This window comes from Diabrotica virgifera, chromosome 2 (assembly GCF_917563875.1).
Source record: "Diabrotica virgifera virgifera chromosome 2, PGI_DIABVI_V3a".
Classification (NCBI taxonomy): domain Eukaryota; kingdom Metazoa; phylum Arthropoda; class Insecta; order Coleoptera; family Chrysomelidae; genus Diabrotica; species Diabrotica virgifera.
Window position 1 is genome coordinate 173,982,665 of NC_065444.1, and position 27,051 is coordinate 174,009,715.

Consider the following 27,051-nt stretch of genomic DNA (forward strand, 5'->3'; position numbering starts at 1 on the left):
GATCAGAATAGAGCGGTGATGGCTATGGGGGAAATCGGATATGACTCTTCTTGATGTTAGTAGAATGCTTCTATTTGTTGTCAGTGGTAAGAAGACAAAGATCGGGGTTATAATCCCCTTTCCAAGCTGCAGATCTGAAAGTGTCACTATCCTTGGCGTCGAATAGAAGGTGGATACCATATTCTTCTGATCATTTCAAAAGGGACGAGCCATTTTTGTCATTTCCAGAGTATTTTCACATCTCATGGTAAGTGTTAAAATCCGATACATATATTTACGGCTGGGTGTTCGCAGGATGCTTGTAAATATTAGCTATTGTGATATCTCCGATCAGAGTTACCACGTGGATGTTGTTCTTGGTAAAAGTGGAAATTAATGCTGCATTTGGTATGTTTGTGCGTACAAAGGTTGCTACATCATAGACTCCATCGTAGGTAGCACTCAGTAGATCATAGCCTGGTATTTTTTCGCTTGAGCCCAATTTGACTTTATATATCAATGTGTTTCTTGTATTGCGACCATGGCAATATCGTTTTCATTTATTAATATGGACAGAACTCATTTTGTTCTGCTTATGCCTTCTATATTAACTTGGCCAACTCGTACACTGGGTCCGAGTTCTTTTGCCAATTGGTCCTTAGAAAGTTTAATTATTGGCAGTGGCATCTTTATTAACTTTGAAACCTGTAATTTCTTTCTACCAGGAGATCTTGTGAAATATTGTCTGGCGCCACTTATGCTAGTTTATTTAGTTAAAGAAAAAAACACTGGATATTCTCCCACTTTCTCGGTAAGCAGTTGTCTATTCTTTGTTGTGAATCTTCTTAACCTTTAACTACCCGCGCATCAAGTTATAACATAACTACACGCGTGGCGTACTTTATACTCCACAAGAAAATACACTTATAAACAGCGGAAATAAAATTACTAAAAAAAAAATTTTTGAACTGTGATTTTCTACGGGAGAAATAGTATTGTTTATAAAGAAAAATATATTTTGTGCCATAATAACTAAAAAACAATTGAAATATGTACTTATATTACTACTTATATTAACATAATCGTGGCATATATTGTCCACCACCGGAAACCACAAATAATAAAGTGTAAATGCGCATTCTTCCCAGAACGCCGCGCCGATTAGAACGAAACTAAAACCAAATTGTAAAGCACATTTCAGTGATGGGTTAGGGCAGTGTTTCCCAAACGTATCTAAAGCGCGACCCCTTTTTGTTAAAAAAATTGTTCACGACCCCCTACTCATCACCCAAACCAAAATAGCGACAAAAATAGCGTGCCTAATTTACAACTGATGGTTTCTCAAATTTTATTTTACTTTACTGTTTAAATTCAAACTAAATACATTTAATAAATTCAACAATTATTTTAATAATTGCGATCTGTCCACTAGTACACTAGTAGTACTTCTGCCAGACTAGCATTTACAATAAAAATAAATAATAAAAAGTCGACTGCACATTGTACACCGCGACATCTTTGTGTCTACATCGCAATACTTTTCCATGATATTCGCGAAGGCTCTACTCCTGACTTCGCTACTATATGGCACTCTGGAACGTTCTCGTAGCCTCGTTTTGGCTTTATATAAGCGGCGATGTGCAATGAGACCTCAGTTCGAAACAGCACGTTGTGGCGAATCCAGCGGTATTAAGTAATGAGTAAATATTTTGCGACTTACGTATTCCCGTTTACGTATTTACGTCTACGATAAATTACAAATTATGGATAAGTTTTTAAAAAGAAGTGCAGAACCATCTACGTCTGAAAGTGGCAGTAATAAAAAGAAAAACAGACTTTACAGTGATGAATATCTTAAATATGGTTTTACCATTATTTCCAATAAACCACAATGTGTTATTTGTGGAGAAGTATTGTGAAACGAAAGCATGAAGCCATCAAAGTTACTACAAGCAACTCAAGCAAATAGCAAACATCCAGATAAAAAAGACAAACCCGTAGAATTTTTTGAAAGAAAGCTGAACGTCCTTCACAAACAGCAAGATACTTTTCAATTGGCAACCACTACTAATGAAAAAGCATTATTAGCAAGTTATAAAGTTGCTTATCGCGTTGCCAAAACTAGTAATCCGCACACAATTGCTGAAAATCTGATTTTGCCAGCAGCTGTTGAAATGGTATATATAATGATTGGTGAAAAAGAGTCTGCAAAATTAAAAACAATACCTCTGTCAAATAATACTATCCAAAGAAGAATTAGTGATATGGCAGAAGATATTCAAGCGCAATTTGTGGAAAATCTTAATAAATGCACGTACTTCTCTCTTCAAATGGACGAATCCACGGATATATCTAACTGTGCCCAATTTATTACGTTTGTAAGATATGATACAAATAATGGCATTCAAGAAGATATTTTATTTTGTTCCCCATTGGAGACCAATACCACTGGAAAATGTTTATTCGACAGTTTTGTGAAACGCACAAGTAAATATGTTATTGACTGGGGAAAATGTATTGCTATATGCACAGATGGCGCTAAAGCTATGACAGGACATCAATCTGGTCTTGTCGTCAGATTACAAGAAATAATGCCTAATGCCACATGGAGACATTGTTTTTTACATCGAGAAGCTCTGGCGTCAAAAGCTTTACCTCCTGAAATGGACTGTGTTATGAAATCCATCATTAAAGTTGTAAATTCCATTAAAGGAAAAGCTTTACAGACCCGTATTTTTCGAAAAATCTGCGAAGACATGGGTGCTATATTTCAAAATATTCTTTATCACACCGAAGTAAGGTGGCTTTCAAGGGGCAACGTCTTAAAAAGAGTATTTGACTTAAGAGCAGAGCTTTTAATGTATTTGAAAGATGAGAAGTCCCCATATGAAAATCAATTTTCCGATCCTATTTGGCTTTTGAAACTAGGTTTCCTTGCTGATATATTCGAACAATTAAATATTTTGAACAGTAATTTGCAAGGTCGCGACATTGATATAATTACAGCCACAGATAAAATGAAGGGGTTTATAAGAAAAATCGATTTATGGTCAACTTCACTTGGCAAAAAACAGCTCGATTCATTCCAGTGCGTTCAGGAAATTATAGAAAATGTATGTTACAGTGCTACAAATTTTGAACAAGTTTATGCAGGCATGCAAGTTACTTTGCTTAATTTAAAACAACAGCTCTGTGATTATTTCCCCGAAGAAATTCAAAACAGTTACGACAGTTGCAGATGGATACTGAATCCGTTTTTAGCCGATTCCTTTCAACATGCTGAAATACCAATAAACATGAAAGAACAACTTATTGAAATATCAAGTGATGGAATGTTGAAGCTCCAATTTTTTTCCCAGAACCCGGACGAATTTTGGACCAAAAAGATGCAGGAATACCCTCAGTTGGCGAATGAAGCTGTAAAATGTTTGGTTCCATTTGTAACATCATATTTATGTGAGTTAAGTTTCTCGTCTATGACTGCCATTAAAACAAAAGTCTGAAATCGTCTCGTACTTGAAAACGATATAATTGTGTGTGTCTCAAATACACAGCCTAGATTTGAAAGACTAGTTTCAAAAAAACAGGCGCATGGGTCTCATTAACATTGTAATATTTGACTTTATTTTTTTCTTTTACTTTTAAGGACTTTTAATATTTAGTTTTATGTTTCGTTTGATAATTAATTGTTAATTTTTATTTACGGCTTTATTAAAATAAAAATACATGATTTAACAAAGTAGTGTTTTTGTCTTATTTTGGAAATTTCCGGCGACCCCCCTAGTACCTCATTGCGATCCCCCAGGGGGTCGCGACCCACACTTTGGGAAAACTGTGTTAGGGAGATAAACAAGGTCAAAAAGTAAATTTTTAAATATATTTGCAGTAGAATTCTTATATCTGGCGTACAAAATACGCCAGCGCGTGTAGTTAAAGGTTAAACAATATAAATATTTTGTTTTTATTTGGATTATTTTTAGTGGAATTTTTTGCCCTGTTTTTAAGCTATTATCTTCCTTTAATAGAACTTATTTTTTAGTGTTACTGAATTATTTACAAAAGTCAAACAGTAATATGCATTTTTTTAAATTATTTCTTTTATCATTATCTTGTATTTTCAATTTATTATTTCACGTTTTACATTAACAAGTAGGTACATAAGGAGTACGAGTAAAACGAGATTTTTTTGCTTCAGTTCTTAAAGTGATTGGATTACCTTTCTTGGTATTTCTATTTTTTGATTATCCGATCATTTAATTCTAGTTTAATGTACTTAATGATGTGTTAAATAACAAATTAATGATTTTTCGGCAAAAATTAGTTTCGTGGTCAATATCCATCGATGCCTGAAGATGTTCGCAAAACGTACGAAAAAGTATATTAGTATGGTGTCTTTAGAAAAACAGTGCACTCAATTTTAATTATAAACATTTGATTTTACTTGTCTATTTTAAAACTTAATTAGGAACTCTCCGAAAATTATAATTTTATGGGCAATAATACGTTTATCAATCTTTATTAAACCAAAATTTTTTAAATATCAAATTAATATATTTTTATGGTGTTTTATTCCATTTTGTTCTAGACAATTTTTTACTTACAAATTTTGCTTAAGTAGCGTATATTCTAGACAGTCATTGACACCATTGTAGTCGTAGAGAGGTTCTCGTTTCTTGGAATAATTGATAATCGTGTTTTATAAATTTGTTACATTTGATCCAATAAGTAACACCCCTCCAAAGGTACCTCTTCTTGATTAGAACTATAAATATTTCACTCAATGGTCCACTAAAACAGTCTCCTTTGTACCTTTCCAACAGTATCACAAGAAAAGTAATTGCCAACGTAAGTAATTTCTCAGAATTTTATTACGTTATTTGTTGTATCTTTTATTGTTATAAAAATTTTAGTGATTGAAACAAATCAAACATTTCAAGAATCTGCTAAAGTTTTTAAAGGAATGATTGGTCAAATTAGCTTGTAATGAAATTGTAAAATCTAACGTTTAAATAATGATTTTCAATGACTGGATTGTTTGTTTTTACTGCTAAAATTAACCCTATTTTATCAATTTTTTCTAAAATATTTTTGCAATTGTTGTATTTGTAAACGTTTTTATAGATATGATTTTGGAGATATTTGTCTTTACACAAGAAATTTATTAAATCTTTCTTTTTTATATTGGTCTTTACACCATATTTTCTTCTTTAATATTGTTCTGAGTGTCATTTTATAATCCGTTAATTTTTTACTTCGCCTTAGGATTTCAGATCCTCCTTTTGTATGCTATGTTACGAAGTAAGGTTATTTTGTTTCTCGCATTTTATTTTTTTGTCTAGTCAAATTTTGTACAGATTAAGAACTATTTTTTCTACTTGAAATATTAGTTTGATTTTTTTTATTGGTTAAATTCTTTGTTTTTGAAATATAAAGTTTCCATTGTATAAAGCAAGTGTTGAATACTTTTATCAGCACTTAAGTTTAAATTTTATTAAACTGTATTAACTACGTCTTGCTTAAATTTTTCATTAATTAAATTCTTTGTTTTTGAAATATTAAGCTTTTGTTGTATAAAGCAAGTTTTGAATACTTTTATCAGGACTTAAGTTTGAATTTTATTAAGCTGTATTAACTAATTATTGCTTAAATTTTTCATTAACCCGGGAGTAGTCGTGCTCACTTCTGTAACGTGAATAGTCGCGTGTTAGATTCTATCTCAAAATACGAATTTAAATACGAATTTACAACAAATTTTTATTTTATAGTATTTTATTTTACTTGTTATGTTAGAAATATTATTTCTAACAATTATTAAAGCTAATTGGCTATCCCCAAAGCCATAAATTCCACAAAAAGAAAAATAAGAAGAACAAAATACACCTCTCCTCGAGGCACTTACGAAATTTTTTCAAAATTGCAAAATTTTTCATCAAGTTATCGCGAAAAAGGATAAAATGTCAGATTCTATCTAACGGCGCGACTACTCGCGGGTTAATAAAATTCTTTGTTTTTGAAATATATAAAGCTTTCGTTGTATAAAGCAAGTTTTGAATACTTTTATCAGGACTTAAGATTGAATTTTATTAAACTGTATTAACCAATTATTCCTTAAATTTGTAATTCTAATAATTTGGCGCTATTTCTACTTTTCATATATTATTTATACTAAAATCACAATCAAGATGCAGTAGAAATAAACAAACAAAGATACTTCAATATTATGAGGAGCACTTCCTAATCATGATTTATAATGTGTAAACATTCTAAATCATGATTTGAATTGGTAAAATATATATACATTTTAAATCAGCATTTGAGAGTGCTCCTCGTAACATTCAACGTGTATATATGTGTTTATGTCTAGTTCACCTTGATTGTGAATTTAGTATATATATTGTTTATTGTCTTTTCTATAATGATCCGAAGTTTACCGGATTCCTACGAATCTTCAATATAAATCTATTTATAAGCATTTTTGTTTATACTTTTACATATTTTAACGGGTAGTTTTGTCTAATACGTCTTATGATTTCTTATCCTTTAGTCTATTTAAAGTTGTACTTATTATATTTTTAGTTGTGTATCCAGAGTCATTTGATTGTTTTTGATATAAAGGTCTTCGTTTCTGTTTGGTATCTAAATACTGGCGTAATGCAATGTTCTACTTTTCAGTTTTAGCTATTTTTGGTTTTACTCTTCACTATAAAGTTAAATGTGTCTACTAAAATACAAAAACTTTTATGTTTGTGTCTTTGTCTAAGTTAATATTAATTTTGTCGTAGTGGCTGCTATTACCTACTTAATATTTTCGTTGTGATCATATTGAATTCTTTCACTATAATTTTCTTAAATCAGAAAATAATGATTATTTTCGATAGAATGGTTGGCTAAAATTTTAGTGCTGAATTTATTGGTTTGTACATTATTTTTATGTGCAACAACCCTTTTATGTAGATTTTGATGAGTTTGTCCAATATACATGTTGATTTGCAGGCTTTACAATTACTTTATAAACAACATCTGACTGCTGATCTTTTGTAACATTGAATTTAAATTTTGAAAAATATTTTCCTGATTATTTATGTCCAACATTGACTATATTTTGCCAACATGTCCGACATTTGTTCGAAGAATTCCTTAATGTATGATAGAGATAGGTAGTATGTGTTTGAGTTAGGAAAATACTATTATTATTGTTAGGTATAGTTTTGGTTTGTTTAAGATTTGTATGGGAATTAAATTTTTTTTGATAAAATAACTTCTTTTGTTAATTATACGGTTGTAAAATTCTGGTGTATATCTTTAACTTTAACTCAGCTTTCGGAATGGTATTGTGGGCTGGATAGCTTTATTTTGCTCTGTCTGTATGGCTGAAAATATAAAGACTTTTTTTGAAATGTAATGGTCTCAAGGGATAGTACTATTAATCATAAAGATGGCTTATCTGCCCTGCATATTTCTTTCATTTATGGCTTTATCGGCTAGTTCGTCTTTAGTTATCTTTAGACCTAGGTACTTATATTCTGAAGGCATTATCCTTGTTTGAGTCTTTTTTTTACTGGAAACCCGTAAGACAATCGCTCATTTATTTTTACATTGGTAGTTATTTCTTCGTATATTCGTTTAACAGATTTATTTTTACATTGGTAGTTATTTCTTCGTATATTCGTTTAACAGATTTTATTATACCATTATGTACGTATATCTTTTCCGTAATGCTACTTATATTTTTGAAATGGTATGCTATCATAGCCTTTTTGCAAATCTACAAATTGTTTATTTATTCTCTGATTAATTGCAGTCTTTTTTCAATTATTCGGGTAATACTATATAGGACTGAACTCTGGATCTACCGGCTCTACCCTGCCTGTTCTTCTGCTTCTTCATCTCCAATTTTCATGCTAATTTAAACGAGTTTTTTTCTAATATATTGTTGTTTATCGAAAAACGGTAATTTATATTTGGAGTTTTGCCGATTTTCATTTTATTGATTTTCTCGATATGGTTGATTATTTATATTGATTTATAATTTATGGTCATTTATGGTCATTTATATTGATTGATTATATTTATATTGATTTTCTCGGGTCAAGTCCCGAATATTTGCAAGACAGTTTCATACTGTTAATTAGACGTGTAAGGAAGACCTTCACAAATGAGTTCATCAAGTCTCTCCAGAGATTTTATTTAATATCCTATTCAGTTTCCCCAACAGTATTCACTTAATAAAATTTGAAAATTGTTAGTAGTAGATGTACATAAATATGGTGAAAATTAAAGAAATAAATTCGTTATATCGTAAGCAGGTGACTTTAAGAAAAAATGCTGAAACAGGTAGATTTTTATTTTTAAATTATGATTTTTTGACAATATATATCATACTAGTGACGTCATCCATATGGACGTGATGACGTAGTCGATGGGGGGGGGGCAATGCTTATTTGTGAAATAAATATTTTTTCTATTTTCTGATACCAATAAAATGTATTTTGAATTAAATAAATTACATACAGTGAGGACGTTTGAGTTGGAATAAATTCATTATCTCGAGAATGGACAAATCTAAAGGGAAATCCTGAGACGGGTCGATTTTTATTTTTAAATTATGACTTTTTCGCATATATATCATACTAGTGACGTCATTCTTCTAGGTATGATGACTTAATCGATGATTTTTTTAAATGAGAGTAGGGGTTGTGTGATAGCTCCATTCGAAAGGTTATTTAATTCTCTATCCAGTAATATAAACATTAACATAATTATTTGTACAGGGTGTACAAAAAAATTTATTAAGTAAATTAATTTACACAAAAAGAAGAATGCCGCCAATTTTTTTAATTAAAAATACATTTTACTTCTGTCAGAAAAACAGGTAATAATGTTAATTTCACAACTAAACATTGCTTTTCTCTAAAATTCAATCTTCAAACTGCTAAGAGAGAGGTTGGTGGAAGTTTTAACATTGAATTTAAGCGATAAGCGATTTATTTGTCAAATAAACATTTCTTTCTGTTTGCTGACAATACTCAAATGTATTTTGAAATAAATGAATTACATACATTCTTCTTTTTTTTCGGAATTAATTAAATTCCAAAAACATTTTTTGGACGCCCTGTATAAATAATTATATTAACGTTAATATTACTGAATCCAAAATTAAATAAACTTTCAAATGAGCTATCACACGATCCCTACTCTCATTTAAAAAAATAATCGATTACGTCATCACGCCCAGATGGATGACGTCAATATTATGATATATATGCGAAAAAGTCATAATTTAAAAATAAAAATCGACCTCTCTCAGCATTTCTCTCCAAATTCGCTCCTTCTCGAGATAATGAATTTATTCCAACTCAAAGTCCTCAATGTATATTATTTTTTGTGAAAATTAATTTATTAAAAAAAATTTGTACACCCTGTATAAATAAGTATGAATGTGTATATCACTGAATAGATAATTGAATAATATTTTAAATGGGCTGTCACACGAACCCTATTTTCATTTAAAAAAATCATCGATTACGTCATCACGTCCAGATGTTTGACGTCACTAGTATGATATTATACAATGTCAAAAATCATAATTTAAAAATAAAAATCAACCTATCTTTTAAACTTTTCTTTAAAATGGCCGGCTTACGACATAACGAATTTATTCCTTTCACTTCCACCATACTGTATAGAAATGGAATTTTTCTATGGATGCTATACAATGTGCAACTTCTCTCACTACTTGCATACATTCAAAACGAACAATTTCTCAGGCTGTGAGAAAAGTCAGCCATTGCAGTGAGAAATATTTTTTCTCACGGGTTCAATACGTAGAATCGCTGTTTCCATGGTAACATGCACAAAACAAACACAAATATTTTTGTAAAATAAAATGTGTCAAATTAAAACTTACCAGGAATTACCTTTCAAAACTGTTCAAATATAACTGTAACTATAATTTTAAATAAATAAAAGTATGTAAATATTAAGAATATTAAATACCTACATATGTGTATAATATGTATTTTATTTCAATTTTGGCATATTATAATCTACATAAAAGCACCTAAATTATTTAATTTTAAACTTTGAACTCTTGACAAAAACGCATCCATAGAAAAAGTACAGTGTTCAACACGTGAGAAAACGACATATTTCTCCCTCGCTTGATTTGCGGCACTCAACAAACTTCTACACTCGTGAGAAAAATTTGTTTTTCTCTCTTGTTGTACAATATACTATTTCATATTTTTAAATATTAAATTTCCCATGCAATGAATTCCTTTATTAAATTAATATTTTATTTGTTTTTTAGTGAAGATGTTCAGGTTTTTCGTACTAGCTACTGCCTGTAAGTATTGTTTGAAATATAATTTTATTTTAAATTAAACGGCACTGATTATAAAAGTTTCTAAGTAAAATTATGTACACATTAGTGAGTTTTACTAGCTGTGGAAAATTATGTTACATAGTTATAGAATCAAGCTCTTTTAATTGTAATTTTTTGTAAATTTTTTAATGATTAGTAACCACTTGTCAGGTACGAAGTAAGTGATTTTAAAAAATAGTTATCTGAGCGTTTTAATTTTTTAAATATATTCTGGAAAAATTGCATAAATTATTTTATGGCAATTATGTATGTATTTCCGCAGTCATCACAAAACAGGAAAATAATATGTATTTATTCTATTACTTCTTTTCTTCAGTTTTAAATATATATTTTATTAAAATTTGCTACATACAAGATTCCCTATCTACAAAAGAAAACAATATTTGTTATAATTTATTATTTCATGAATGGTCTTCTTTCTATGCGCCTATTGTATTGAGCTTCGTGTGCAATCTCCGTGAAAATCTTTTTCCTTCTTCTTGTAGTGTCTATCCATTTCGGATGTTGGCGACCATCATGACAATGGTACTTGCACACTGCTGCTCTAAAAAGATTTGTGGTTGTTGTGTAAAACCACGTGCGTAAATTTTTCAGCCAGGAAATTCTTTGCTTTCCTGGTCCGCGTTTTCCTTCTTCTTTTCCTTGTAATATTAGTTGCAGCAGTCCATACTTTTAGCTGTTCCTCATGATGTGACCGAGGTGTTTAATTTTGGCTGTTTCTATTGTGGTTAACAACTCTTTTTCTTTTTGCATTCTCAGCAAAACACCCTGATTAGTAACGTGGTCGTGGAAATCTTTAACACATAATAAATATAGATTTTCTCTTGTTTGTATTTAGTCCCTACGAGACGCAATCATGACTTTTGATTTCTTCTTCTCCTCTAGTCTTCAAAGATGTTTAGAAATTTGTTCAAAATCTCTATGGTGATTAGATATAAAAGATAGGATGTTTTTTACCTTTACTGGTATTATGTAGATACAGGGCAGTATTTATTATGTTTGATACCGTCTCGTTAGTGGCAGATTGTTTTAAATCTGCTTTTATGTAGTACCTACTAAAGACAAATCATAGCGTTTTAGTATTTCCAATCTTGTGACAATAGATAGTTTTGAGTTACATATATCATATGTTTCGACTATGCACAAAACCTGATCACAATATTTGAGTGCTCTTTCTAATTCCCTTGAAGTGATCGAATGATATAATTTATCTTTTTATCAAGATAGATAAAGCCTAAAATATAGAGGATTAACACTACTCAAATGGCTCCTAAAATTATTTGTGGATAATATAATAAATATCGGAGTAGTACCAGCGGAATGGAAGGAACGTCTCCTGCTACCGATACTCAAAAAGGGAGACTCGAAAAATCCTGAAAATTATAGAGGCATAAGTCTGATGAACAGCACATTAAAATTGTTGACGGCAGTCATAAAAGATAAAATCGAGAAAAAAGCGAACATGGCAGATGAACAACAAGGCTTCCGGAAGAACAGCAGCACAATAGATGCAATTTTTATTATCAGACAAATAGTAAAAAATTCTATTGAATATGTAAAACTAGCATACATATGGTTTGTAGATTTAAAAAGTGCTTTTGACAGGTTGAGGCGAAATGACATCTGAAATTTATTACAAGCTGAACAAATAGACCACCAAATAATAAGGCTAATTAATTAAATTAACAAGAACAACAAGACCAGAATAATAATGTCAACAGGAGAAACAGAACGCATAGAACTAAAAGGAAGAATCCGCCAAGGAGACTCGCTCAGCCCATTGTTATTCAATATGGTGATGAATCAAATAATTCACGAAGTAAGAAAACGACATGGATACCACATGGGAGCGCATAAAATTACGATACTATGCTATGCCGATGATGCAGTACTAATTGCTGATAACGAGGATAACCTACAAAGGCAGCTCCACACTTTTAATATCACAGCAAATAAATTTAATATAAGAATATCAGTAGAAAAAACTAAATATATAGTGATAAGTAAAGAGCCGCATAGATGCAAGTTAGAAATAGACGGCAAAATTGTAGAACAAGTAATGAAATTCAATTACCTAGGAGTAGAGATCACTAGTGACAGGAATATAAGAACAGAGACCACAACACAAGCAACAAAAGCGGCAAGTGGTTGCTCCGAGAAACCATATGGAGAAACAAATATCTGACAACGGAAAGCAAAATAAAAGTATACGAGACAACAGTAAGACCTCTAATATATGCAGCGGAGACAAGGACCGATACAAGAAAGACGAAACAACAAATCAACAATATCGAAATGAAAGTATTAAGATCAATAATAGAGGGTATATCACTAAGAGACAGACAAAACAACAGAAGTATACGAGAACGATGAAAAATTCAAAATATTAACAGGTGGATAAAAACAAGAAAGAAAATCTGGAACGAACATGTAAACCAAATGGAGCCAGATAGATTAGCGAAAATCTGTATAAACAACAAGCTGTATAGCAGAAGACCCGTAGGAAGGCCGCCGAAAAGGTGAAAAGACAACGTACAGTCAACAACAACTGAAACAGAATAGGAGTTACTCATAATTATTTATTTTTGGTAATTTTGTTGATTTGTTTTTCTTTGGTACTATGTCCATTTACATTGAAAGGTATTTAGTATCATACTATCATCCGCTTTTTCTCCTTAAGGTGTCGTCTTCTTTCGAAGGTTGTTGATCATCATAACTATATATATTCTGTTTATAGCTGCTCTAACATAGCTAGTTTGATGAGCAATTAAACCACTCTCAGATTACGCAGCCCTTACAATCGTCGCTTTCCGACACTACGCTTTCCTAAAATATCTCCCTTCGTGATATTGTGCAGAAGATGTTATTTTATTATTTAAAGATGAGAGAAGGAAGAAGTATAGGAAGCAGGAAAGTGTCATGGTTGAAAATTTTAAGGGACTGGTTTAAATGCATTTCCATCGAACCCTTCAGAGCAGCGGTAGATAGAATAAAGATAGTGATGCTGATATTCAACCTCCGATTGGGAGACGGAACTTAAGGAAGAAGATTTCTTTTGATATAAGTCCTGGTCTTCATCTGGCTCGTTGTTCAATCGGCCCTTTTCGGTCAAAAACGTTTCTGACTGTTACACCTTTCTCTCACTCGATTATGTACATCCCCTACCATTTAAGACGTGTTATCTTAATGAATTTTACGTGAGGTTCCCAAAACTTCTATACAACTAAAAGTTGCAATGCAGGCGCCTTAAACCGTGCTCTTTTAGTCCTCCATATATTTTTCTTAGGTTTTTTCGCTTGAAACGTTTAAACAGTTCTTGGCCTTTCTGTGTTGATCCTTGACCTTCCGTGACCTGCTTTCCCCATGTGTTAGCACTGGTCGTATTAGTATTTTTGCAAACTGTCACTTTAAATGCTCTGGTTAGTTTTGAGACCATCTGTCTTGTCAAGTCATAGTATCACTTATTGGCAAGCACTTTTCTTCTTTGAATTTCTTCACTTACATTGTTATCTTTAGTCAACAGCGAGCCTAGATATGTCAAGGTGTCCAGACCTATCATTCCTTAATCGAGATCTAAATGCAGTTTTAATATTTTAAAAGAATTGTAGTTGTGTTTCTTGCATGTGCGTGATTTTTACCAAATAAAAGTTTGCTGTTTTTTCTTCTTGTCTTAATATTTAAATGACTTTTTATTTTTGTTTGTACTTATAGTAACAACGATCTCAGCCTCAGGATCTAAGCAGCAGAAGAATGAACCCGTAGTTCTTGAACCCTTTCCAGATGGCTCTTACGTTTCTTACAGTCACTTCGATGAAAACAGCGTAGGCGGACATGGACATGGAGGCGGCGATTATGATACTGGCAAAGCAACTGGTGCTGAATTGGCTAGCCTTGCTCACTCGTCGGCTGTTCAAGCAAACAACGCAGTTCAGAGTCAACACACAGCGGGTAGCCAAGCGGCATTTGGTATCAAAAGTAGTTTAGCTAGTGCTGCATATGGGGTAACTATTATGTTTATTTCTAGATTAAAAGTAAATTCATAAAATTATAATATTTTGTTTAAATACAGTTAAAATAGCTATTTGTATAACAAGGGAGGAAAGTGCCACTTTTCCTCCCGAGAATGAAGTTTACTGCCCGACGCGTAGCGAAGGGCAGTAATCATTCAAGGGAGGAAAAGGCACTTTACTCCCATGTTATACATATGACTTTTCCACCCTCCTCAAATAACGGTCATTTTTTTATTTTTAAATAATTTGCTTATGTACATAACAAACAAAATTTATTAGAGAACTAAAACTAACAAGTAGTTACATTATAACTGTCAACCATCAAATTTAAGTCAAATTATTAATGTAAACATTGTTAAATCAAAATAACAATTTACTGTCATTATGCAAAATACAAGGTGTTCTATAAATAAACGTTTAAATGTATAGATATTTCCGTAATAGATAATAGAATATTGTATAGGGTGTCAATAAGTTATTTCATCAATGACATAGCATGACGTCACTTTTACTTTTACTCCCTAGGGAGAAAAATTACGACTTTGCTCCCTAAAAATAGGTCAGGAAAAGTATACTTTCGGTAGGGGTAGGTGGAAATAGCTATTTGTATAACAAGGGAGGAAAGTGCTACTTTTCCTCCCGAGAATGAAGTTTACTGCCCGACGCGTAGCGGAGGGCAGTAATCATTCAAGGGAGGAAAAGGCACTTTACTCCCATGTTATACATATGGTTTTTCCACCTTCCTCAAATAACAAGTCATTTTTTTATTTTTACTTAATATATTTATATAACTAACCAACAAAATTTATTAGAACTAAAACCAACAAGTAGGTACATTATAACTGTCAACTGTCAAATATAAGTCAAATTATTAATGTAAACATTGTTAAATCAGAATAACAATTTACTGTTTTTTACCATTCTGCAAAATACAGAGTGTTTCTAATAAACGTTAAAATGTATAGATACTTACGTAATAGAAAATAGATATTGTACAGGGCGTCAATAAGTTATATTTCATGAATGAAATACCATGACGTCACTTTTACTTTTCCTCCCTAGGGAGGAAAAGTACAACTTTGCTCCCTAAAATCAGGTCCGGAAAAGTATACTTTCGTTAGAGGTAGGTGGAAATAGCTATTTGTATAACAAGGGAGGAAATTGCTACTTTTCCTCCCAAAAATGAAGTATTCTCCTTTTCATGAACATTTTTCAGTGCGTCACAAATTATAGAAAAAAAGGTAAGTCCGTGATAATACATATTTATGACATTTATTCTAACGTGACATTTTAGTTAAATCTGACAGTTGTCAAATTTTATTTTCAATTTGGAATAAAACCAAATCAATTGTGTCTATTGCATTTATAAAATGGTATTTTCTTTCATTTGTATAGTCTTATAAATTGTACAGATTATATTGATAATATTATTATTTTATTTAATAAATAATTCTTTTTTGATTATGGCGCCATCTATCGACAACTAGAATAATCACCGAACTAGAATAATTACCGAAGTATTCCCAGACGTGCCTTTTTTTCTGTCACATACAATTTAATGCGTTAGAGAGTAATCGAAAAACTGTGACGCACTGAAAGATGATCATGAGAAAAAGAATATACTGCCCGACGCGTAGCGGTGGGCAGTTATCATTCGAGGGAGAAAAAGGCACTTCACTCCCATGTTATACATATGATTTTTCCACCTTCCTCAAATATCAAGTAATTTTTTTCATTTTTAAATAATTTATTTATGTAACTAACTGACAAAATTTATTAGAGCACTAAAACTAACAAGTAGTTACAGTATAACTGTCAACTGTCAAATATAAGTCAAATTATTAATACATTGTTAAATCAAAATAGCAATTTACTGTTTTTACCATTCTGCAAAATACAGGGTGCTCTATAAATACACGTTAAAATGTATAGATACTTACGTAATAATAGAATATTGTATAGGGCGTCAATAAGTTATTTCATCAATGACATACCATGACGTCACTTTTACTTTTCCTCCCTAGAGAGGGAAAGTACTTTCCCTCCCTAGGGAGAAAAAGTACGACTTTGCTCCCTACAATCAGGTCAGGAAAAGTATACTTTTGCTAGAGGTAGGTGGAAAGCATATTTTTTATACATATGTTAGTTTGATAAGAGATGTTAAAATCTAAACCTTGATTTTTTAATTTTTACTAATCCAGTACCTAATCAATATTATTGATTTCTTTACATTTACCTTATCATTCAGTAGGCCTGAAAATACTGAACTTTATTATAGTTAATTATAGCGAAGTTAATTTTAAAACTTTATTCATGAATTTATGCTTTTAATTTAAGTGATATGCTGTCTTAAAAAGCTTTCTCCTATTTTTGAATGAGTTTATTTGTTGCTTTCTTGTACTGTCACTGATTTGTCTTGTATCTCTTTGTAAAATTGCCTGCCGCAAATATTTTTTTCTGTTTATGCTTTCCATACATCCATCATCAAAGTATTTTATATTTTTTAGTCCGTTTTACTCCTCGTGCTTACTTCGGTTTTCTTCTTTAACTTCTGTTACCTTTTGCCTTACTTAAAAATCTATACAAATCTTAAAATAAAGATGTCTCTGAAGGTATTTCCTTGTGGAACCTTTATGTTAGATACTATGTTTACTGTAAATTAACCGTAATTTAAGTTTACATATGTTAAACATTTTAAACTAGAGGACTTTTAACAGGTATTGGCAATATTTTTAAGGTGCGATGAGACGAATTAATTCACCTTTAAGTTAAGAAATCATGAGGAAAATTTAGGAAAAAACCCATGACACAATCCCAAATTGACTTGTTCTTCTTCTTCTTCTTCTTCCTCTTGACAGTCAATTCTGTTTGTTCATTGGCGGTTTGATAAATACCTCTATGGAAGGTTGTCACTCCATCTTTTATGTGGTCGTCCGATACTTCTTCTGCCTATTGGTTATTTATCTCTTCATATTTTGACTAAACGGGTCGCTTATGTATATTCCATTTTTTTATACATTCATACACTGTACGTTACATTTTCTTCTAATATCTTCACTCCTCTTTCGATCTCTCAGCTTATTTCCTGTAATTCTTCTCAGTACTCTCATTTCTGCCGTTTCTTGTTGACTTTATATTGTGGTTGTGTCGGATCCTATTTCTGATGAATATGTGACTATTTCTGATGAATATTGAAGCGTTTTACATGTCTGCTCATATGGGAACAAGGAAAGACTATCTATAGAGATACTGGGGGGTAAGAATGGGGCTAAAGAAGAAGAAGCAGACACATAAAGCCTCGTTGCGGGACGGCAGCTCATTTGTTGTGCGGGAGCTAGGTCGTAGATTCGTTAGGGAGGGTGAAGGGGTGTTAAGATGACTACACTACCATAACTAAATACATAAGGGTACTTACTCTGACTAGAGGATCTTTCTACTATTTAACAAAAAGGGACGCCGTTTGAAATAAATCCTCTATTTCACCTATGGGTACTTACTGGATACTTTCTTACTTACGGGTACCAATCGGGGGGACAATCATCATTGATTCCTCTTTGGGGTTACATTGGGACAACATCTTTCCTTATTATTGGCTTCTATGCCATATTCTTTCTTTTCTCCTGAACTAAAACTTTCATACAGTTGCATTAGTTTTCTGTTAAAATTTTTCCAAAGGCTACAGAAATGAGATGATAGATACACTTTCACAAACATTTATTTAAAACTTTACGGTGTTTTTTTTTTTAAACAAACAAAAAAACTTTTAACAGGAAATGATTTTACAGGACAAAATATCTACAAATCTTTTACATTACAAAAAAAATCTTCAATTTAACATAACAAAAGAATGACAAAAGAACTTGTTGGACAGTGTATGTCAAAACAAAATTTTGACGCAGCTGTCAAAGGTCAAAGTCACTGTCATTTTAATTTACAAGTTGCATCATGAAAGCACAAACAACTATTATTTTTCAAAACTCTTTACCAACAAAAATATTTATCCATTTGGGATCCTTGCAAAATTTAAAAAAATATATCATACCATATTTAAACAAAATCCTTTATCACACGTCACAAACTACACGGAAAGGGGGTTCATCTACAAACAAGCAGAGTCATCGACCTGAGGTGGGCTTCATGGCTTCCTTTTTATTTCGGGGCAATCAACTGGATAAACATCACGGGACTGGAACTCAAAATGTCTACATCAGGACATCAATCGGGACTCGGAAGACTTCATTTAAACAGGAACTTGGACAAGATACAGGGACTTCATACCACGCCGGCGTATAGTACTGCGTCACAACTCAAACACAGTGTAAGAGCACCCAACTTCACTACGGGGTAAAAAAAAAACATCGTGCCCTCACACTAGATCTTCCAGAACGACATACTATACCCTTTACCGGCGGGTAACAAAAGGCACCACGCCCTTTTGGGGTGAGTCGGCAAGCGATCTTCACGCTTGAAGAAATCAAACCGGACTGATCTGCGCTTCGGTCTGAAGCCACAGATCGGGGAAAATACGACGGAAGTACCGAGCGATTTTGATCCTTAGGGATGCTTAGTTGACAAGAACTCAACTTTCAGTTCAAGATTTGTTCTAGAAAGTTCATCTACGCATTAGAACTGTACTTTTGTCAACACTTCTTACAAATTCTGTTTTTGCGTCTCAAATAAACAGGAATCTTGTAACACATTGAAATGTTGCTGCAATACTTCATGGCTGTATACAGGGTCGGCTTGGGATCTTATAATGATATTGAACTTCACAAAATAAATTAAAAAAATAGACATTCTTTTTGGGAATTGGGATATTAAATTAATGTTGGAGTTTTTTCAAACGTTACAAAGCCTCCGCGCAAAAGAGAAACCTGGATAAGATTATCCAGTTTTCGATAACAAACAGAAAAAAATCCAACATGGACATCTTAGGTGTGACAGGACAACAATATCAAAATATTTAGATAATGGCTAGTGGGGATTAAACAAAACAAAAAAGTCGTTAGGGATTGGGCTAGCGTGCCATCAATCGCCAGACTCTTTAAAGTCGAGTAGACTTAAATGTTTCTTGACTCTACAAAGAACTGTAGGTGACAAGAGTTTCTGTGCCTTGGGAAAGAAACTAAACTTGTGCCCTGTGTGGACCTCGCTGACATCCACAGCAGTAACACAAGTGACATACCAGGGCAGACACAGCCTTGTCACCTCGTTGCCTAACCGCGAGCGGTTCTCAAAAACTAAAAAAAATCATTTGAGCTCTAGGCTCAGCAGATAGGCATCTGCCTAAACTCCACTAAACGCCTAGCGAGTTTCAGGGAATTTTGTTGGCAACGGTTCAGCAAAAATGAGGATTTAGACAATCCAATCTAAATACCTCAGTGAGACAAAATCTCACCAACAACTTACTTCAACAACTCATTCAAACAAAACAGGGCTAGACAAAAGGGTATATGACAACAACAAGGACTAAAATCAAGACAATATTAACAAGGGGGGAGGGGGGATACGTGTGACAACAACAAAAGACCGAAAAGACTAGTATACTGGGTTCAAACAGGATATCAAACTTTTTAAACAAGACTAAGGGAAATGAACGCAACATATGATATAGAGAACACTACATCATTACGTTTTCAATCAACAGTCCAATCCAGGACATAAGAACCTTTCATGAACGTTCACTAGACAACTCTCTCATTTTCAAATCACAAGCTGGGGAAAGACTTCATTTTCAAAACAGGGCTACACTTCACTTTTCGAAACAGGGGATAGACTTCATTTTTCAAGACAGGGGGGTTGGGCTTTACTTTTCAAAACTGGGGGCATTTCATTTCTCAAGACTGGGGGCATTTCACTTCTCAAGACTGGGGGTGGACTTTATTTTTCAAAACGGGGGGCTACTTTTTCAAAACAGGGGGTGAAAGCAACACGCAAGGGGAAGACCAAAGGGACATTGGAAAGTATGACAGTTCTGACGAACAACCGCTTCCATTTATCGACCGAAAGCAAGCTTCACCTGTACTCAACGCGGCCAGATCCTAACCTCACCAGCCTTGTCACAGCTTCTGCTCTTGGCCTACTTTCAATCAACAAAGAGAAGAGAGGTCAACTAACTATTCGCCAAAAAAAATCAAACTCCAGCACGGACACGGGCTAACAGACAACACGGGCTAATAGACAACACGGGCTAATAGACAACACGGGCTAATAGACAACACGGGCTAATAGACAACACAGGCTAATAGACAACACGGGACAACAGACAATGGGCTCTAAAACTTCCAGACAAAACAGGGATAGACAAACAAACAGACAACAACATACTTTTTGACTTCTAGATATACTCAGGGGCTTACAAACACAAACAATATTGAAATTTGGTTCCTATATGAGCTCACACGGGATAAGACATTTCTTGCTCCGACTACTAATGAAAGTGTTCACAGATAGCTGAACAACACTTCCTTCATCACGAGTATTACACTTGTGACATGTCAGATACAAAAAGACATACTTCATTCACGGGGGGACTTCAACTACTTCACTGGGGGGAGACTTCAACTACTACTTCACGGGCTCTTTTTAACTAACCTCTGGCATCCTTTTGACACCTACAAAGATAGATTAGTCAAAAAAAAAAAAAAACAAGGGGCAACACAGACAAGGGGGGGGCTTTTTCAGGGGCTAACTTCTACACTTCAAGACAGTTATTCTCAAACAGTGTCGACAGAGAACGCTATCTTCAAATCTAAAAGTGACAGCTTTTCTCCTGGCTGCTTGAAAAAAACACAGAAGTGGGGGGCCTCTCCACGGTTTCCCTCTTCACTTCTTCACGGGGCCACTTCTCAAGGGGATGACTTCTCAATGGGATGACTTCTCCAACTAACCTGTGGCATGACATACACCAACAGAGATAGGCTTCGCTGGAAAAACAAGGGACTACTCTCACACAGACTATACGGGGCTAAGCTCATACACGGACCATACCAACAACATCACACATCTAATCAAATGACCAAATCAATAAATCACAAAAAACGATTATTCTGTAAAAAAAACTGTTGATCTATAGGAATACATGCAAAAAATACAACATACTGTTATACTTCATAATTGGATTCAATATTCAAAATATTTAACGTTACTTTTAATCAAAATTTTCAAAAAAATTTTACGTTACTTTTTTATTCAACTGTTTGTCTATATATATTTCATCAATATTTTCAAAAAAATTCAAATCAATGCTTTCATCATGGGTACAATATCAATACAATACAGTTAGTACGCTACAATAACATACAATTCTGTTCTACGATACTTACAATACAATACAATACCAGTATACATATGGGGTTACAAGTTAAATACACTATGATGTATGAAATGGTACATGCCCATACAATCAACAGCACGACCAAATCAACATCACAACAAAATGTGTACTTACTTACACCTCTTTGGAAAAATTATTAACATTCTGCAACAAAAACTACAAAAATGGGCTCTTTCATGGGGACTAACAGACTGAAACAGTTTCGGGGGCACTAAAAGACATGAAACAGTTTCGGGGGGGCAAGACAAGAGGAATCTGGGCTAAACTACATGGGAAGACTGGGGCGATATCTACTCAGGTCAAACTTCAGGGTGTACGTTACAAATGTAACACTAAGTGGGGGGTGGCTAAAGACATTGGGGACTAGTAGATAGGCTAACTACTAGTTGAACATGTCTACAAGCTAGACTTGTAACAGTGGGCATACAAAACATGACACGAGTCGAGCTTCCATGTTATCGGAAACACTTGCACCACAAACTGAGATCGGCTACCCAAGACGGGCACTGCCTAACAGTTGTAGTACAAATGAGACCGAAAGGAGGCTAAAGGGATATGGTAGTGGGCACATGCTAATGGGGTCTAAGGGAGGCCAAAACAGACATGCCCCACGTAGTCGGGGCCATTTGAAGCATTCAACTGGACAAGACAACTACTGGATACTGAAGGAGGCAGAAAAATGAATCGGCCTCACACGTTGGGCGACATTTGATGCGTTTAGAGCCCCACACGTTGGGCGCAATTTGAAGCGTTTTGAGCCCCACGTTGGGCGCCATTTGAAGCGTTTTACATGTCTGCTCATATGGGAACAAGGAAAGACTATCTATAGAGATACTGGGGGGTAAGAATGGGGCTAAAGAAGAAGAAGCAGACACATAAAGCCTCGTTGCGGGACGGCAGCTCATTTGTTGTGCGGGAGCTAGGTCGTAGATTCGTTAGGGAGGGTGAAGGGGTGTTAAGATGACTACACTACCATAACTAAATACATAAGGGTACTTACTCTGACTAGAGGATCTTTCTACTATTTAACAAAAAGGGACGCCGTTTGAAATAAATCCTCTATTTCACCTATGGGTACTTACTGGATACTTTCTTACTTACGGGTACCAATCGGGGGGACAATCATCATTGATTCCTCTTTGGGGTTACATTGGGACAACATCTTTCCTTATTATTGGCTTCTATGCCATATTCTTTCTTTTCTCCTGAACTAAAACTTTCATACAGTTGCATTAGTTTTCTGTTAAAATTTTTCCAAAGGCTACAGAAATGAGATGATAGATACACTTTCACAAACATTTATTTAAAACTTTACGGTGTTTTTTTTTTTAAACAAACAAAAAAACTTTTAACAGGAAATGATTTTACAGGACAAAATATCTACAAATCTTTTACATTACAAAAAAAATCTTCAATTTAACATAACAAAAGAATGACAAAAGAACTTGTTGGACAGTGTATGTCAAAACAAAATTTTGACGCAGCTGTCAAAGGTCAAAGTCACTGTCATTTTAATTTACAAGTTGCATCATGAAAGCACAAACAACTATTATTTTTCAAAACTCTTTACCAACAAAAATATTTATCCATTTGGGATCCTTGCAAAATTTAAAAAAATATATCATACCATATTTAAACAAAATCCTTTATCACACGTCACAAACTACACGGAAAGGGGGTTCATCTACAAACAAGCAGGGTCATCGACCTGAGGTGGGCTTCATGGCTTCCTTTTTATTTCGGGGCAATCAACTGGATAAACATCACGGGACTGGAACTCAAAATGTCTACATCAGGACATCAATCGGGACTCGGAAGACTTCATTTAAACAGGAACTTGGACAAGATACAGGGACTTCATACCACGCCGGCGTATAGTACTGCGTCACAACTCAAACACAGTGTAAGAGCACCCAACTTCACTACGGGGTAAAAAAAAAACATCGTGCCCTCACACTAGATCTTCCAGAACGACATACTATACCCTTTACCGGCGGGTAACAAAAGGCACCACGCCCTTTTGGGGTGAGTCGGCAAGCGATCTTCACGCTTGAAGAAATCAAACCGGACTGATCTGCGCTTCGGTCTGAAGCCACAGATCGGGGAAAATACGACGGAAGTACCGAGCGATTTTGATCCTTAGGGATGCTTAGTTGACAAGAACTCAACTTTCAGTTCAAGATTTGTTCTAGAAAGTTCATCTACGCATTAGAACTGTACTTTTGTCAACACTTCTTACAAATTCTGTTTTTGCGTCTCAAATAAACAGGAATCTTGTAACACATTGAAATGTTGCTGCAATACTTCATGGCTGTATACAGGGTCGGCTTGGGATCTTATAATGATATTGAACTTCACAAAATAAATTAAAAAAATAGACATTCTTTTTGGGAATTGGGATATTAAATTAATGTTGGAGTTTTTTCAAACGTTACAATATGTGACTATTTTTCTTACACTGGCTTTACAAATTCTTCACTTCATCTCAATGTTAATTATTAATAATATGTCGGTTTCGTCATATTATAGGTTATTCCTAGTGTTATTTAGGCATCCTGCCTGTATACTTACTCTTTTTGTACTAGACCTCTCACGTCTTTGTCCAGGTCTCCATACCGGGACAGTGTAGTTCTATGATACTTTATTTTCATTACTTGTTCAATATTGATGCCATTAATTTATATTTAACATCGGATTAGTTATTTGCTGATTACTGTTGTTTTAGTTTTGTGAGCTGAGATTGTCATATTAAATTTTTTTGCTCAATCTGCGGACTATTCCTTGCAGACTCTCTTCCCTTTGTTTCCCATTTTGTATCCACTTCCTTTGTTGACATTTGTGATGATTTCATCCATAAATAAATTGAAGAATATATATATACAGTATGTCCCTGTAAGTTGTATCCATAATATGGAAAACTGTTTTATTATTAATTTTACGAAAAAAGATATTCTTCATAAAAAGTTCTGCATAGTCCAAAACCCAAGATTCAACTATCAGATATCAAATTTTATGAATGTTATACGAGGTATGTCAAAAAGTTTGAATTTCACTCAAGAATAAGGTAGCTTTATTCTTCACAACATTGAAAATTGCTATTATGAAAAGTTGTTTGGAATTAAAACAATATTCTAATATGCAATTACATCCTTCTAATTGAAAAAAATTTTTTTTTTTTTTAATTATGGGTAACTAACATTATTTTCAGTTATTTCAATTCTGATAACTCTCTTATTAATAATTTTACGAAAAATAGTTATTCTTAATAAAAAGTTCTGGATGGTCTAAAACCTAAAATAAAACCATCTTATATCAAATTTTATCAATTTTATACGAGGTACGTTAAAAAAGATAAATTTAGATCAAAAGTAAAGAACCTTTATAGTTCAGAATATTTTAATAAAAAGATGTAATTACATACTGAGACATAGTTTTTAATTTTAAATAACTTTTTAAAATAACAATTTTCGATATTGTGAAAAATAAACCTATTTTACTCTTGAGCGAAATTCATATTATTTGACATACCTCGTATAAAATTGATAAAATTTACCATAAGATAGTTGTACTTTAGGTTTTAGACCATGCAGAACTTTTTATTAAGAATCACTTTTTTTTTGTAAAATTAATAATAATCTGAATTGAAATAACTGCAAATAATGTTAGTTATCCATAATTTTTCAAAAAAAAATTTTTTCCCTACAACTTTTCATAATAGCTATTTTCAATATTGTGAAAAGTAAAGCTACTTTACTCTTAAGCGAAATTCTAACTTTTTGACATACCTCGTATAATATTCAAAAAAATTTGATATTTGATGGTTAAATCTTAGATTTTGGATCATGCAGAGTTTTTTATGAAGAATAACTTTTTTTCGTAAAATTTATGTGTAATTTGCTTTATGATGAATATCCATCTGTACATGATTTTCCAATACGAAAACCCTGTTATTAATCTAATAAACTTATCCTCTGGTTCATTAGTTCTTGTAAAATTTTAGTTGTAAATTTGAGGGTAGTACTTAACAAGGATTAAGTTTATGGGTATTACCTATGGTTTGTACTTAACAAATTTACTTAACAAGTTTTTGGATAGTAGACTTAGTTCGCTACTTCTCCATTATTTCAGTATTTTATTATGTTTTTAAATAATGTTGTCAATTGTTTTGCATTTACTGTTCCACAAATATTTCAGTAACTCGTTTGGTGCTCTGTCTTTACCAGCAGCTTTCCTGTTGTTCAGCTTTTTCGAGTGTTTCTCGAATTTCGTATGTATACGAATTTATACTAATTTCTTTATTTGTGGTCATTTCTGGTGACTCCGGTTCTAGTGTAGAGATGTCTTAAATTCCGATGAACCATTTTATTTAATTTGTATTTTGGGACCGCTTTCCGATGTGAAAATCAAATCGGTCAAATAAACGTATTTCCAACTCAAATTGTGTAGGTACCTACTAAATCTACAAAAATAAACTAGATCAAAAGTAAACATAAATATATGAAAGGTAGAAATTTAAAACATTTTTTTTGTGTCCACGTTATTATTGGTTTCATTTATGGCATTTTCATTAAATTTATACGTATATATTTTTCACTAACTAAATGTATTAATACTAGTTGCTCCCACTAAATAATTATCTAGCTATTTTAGATACAAATCACTTTTTATATAATAGTAACATAAACTTCTAATGTTTTCTTTATGTCTCTGTTTTAGATTTTAAATAGTTTGTTTAATTATTCAAAACGTTTGATTTCAGGCTGCTCAAGCTGCCCAAGCTGCCTTGGTCGGCAAACAAGCCCTAGCAGGTAGCATAAAGCGACAACTCGCGGAAGCTCAGCAACAGCTCCAAGGTGAAATAGCTCAATATCAACAAACTCAAGCTACGGCCCAAGCTGCTGAGAATACTGCTCATCAAGCCCAATCCCAACTTAGTGCCTTAACAGCAGCCGTAACTGCTGCCCAAGCGGGCGCTCAGCAAGCGAGCCAAGCCGCCGCCGAAGCCGCACAAGCAGCAGCTGCTCAGCATGCTATGGTAGTGGAAGCTAAACAGCGCATAAGTCAGTTATCGGCCCAGCTTCAAAACTGTTTGGCCGATTTACATCAAACAGAAGCCGCAGCACAGAAAGCAGCTGCGGCAGCTCATCTTGCACAATCAAATGCTGCGGCAGCTGGTGCAGCTGCCGCTGGACATGGTGGACATGGTGGTAAAGGATATGGAGGATTCGGTTCCGATTATCATCATTAGTGTTTAGAGTTTAGAGTTTATTTTTTTATATTTTTTTATGATGTTTTTTATGTTTTTTATACTATGCTTTCATAATAAAATCTTACGAAAATAA

General features: G+C 33.3%; 1 protein-coding gene across 1 annotated transcript; it reads left to right on the plus strand.

Moving 5' to 3' along the window:
• The first annotated feature begins 4,776 nt into the window (after window positions 1-4,776).
• On the plus strand, window positions 4,777-27,051 carry LOC114333833 (glycine, alanine and asparagine-rich protein-like). The gene is made up of 4 exons (XM_028283824.2): window positions 4,777-4,824; window positions 10,289-10,324; window positions 14,075-14,364; window positions 26,469-27,051. The coding sequence occupies exons 2-4, from the start codon at window positions 10,294-10,296 to the stop codon at window positions 26,955-26,957; spliced, it is 810 nt and encodes a 269-aa protein (XP_028139625.1). The 5' UTR covers window positions 4,777-4,824; window positions 10,289-10,293; the 3' UTR covers window positions 26,958-27,051.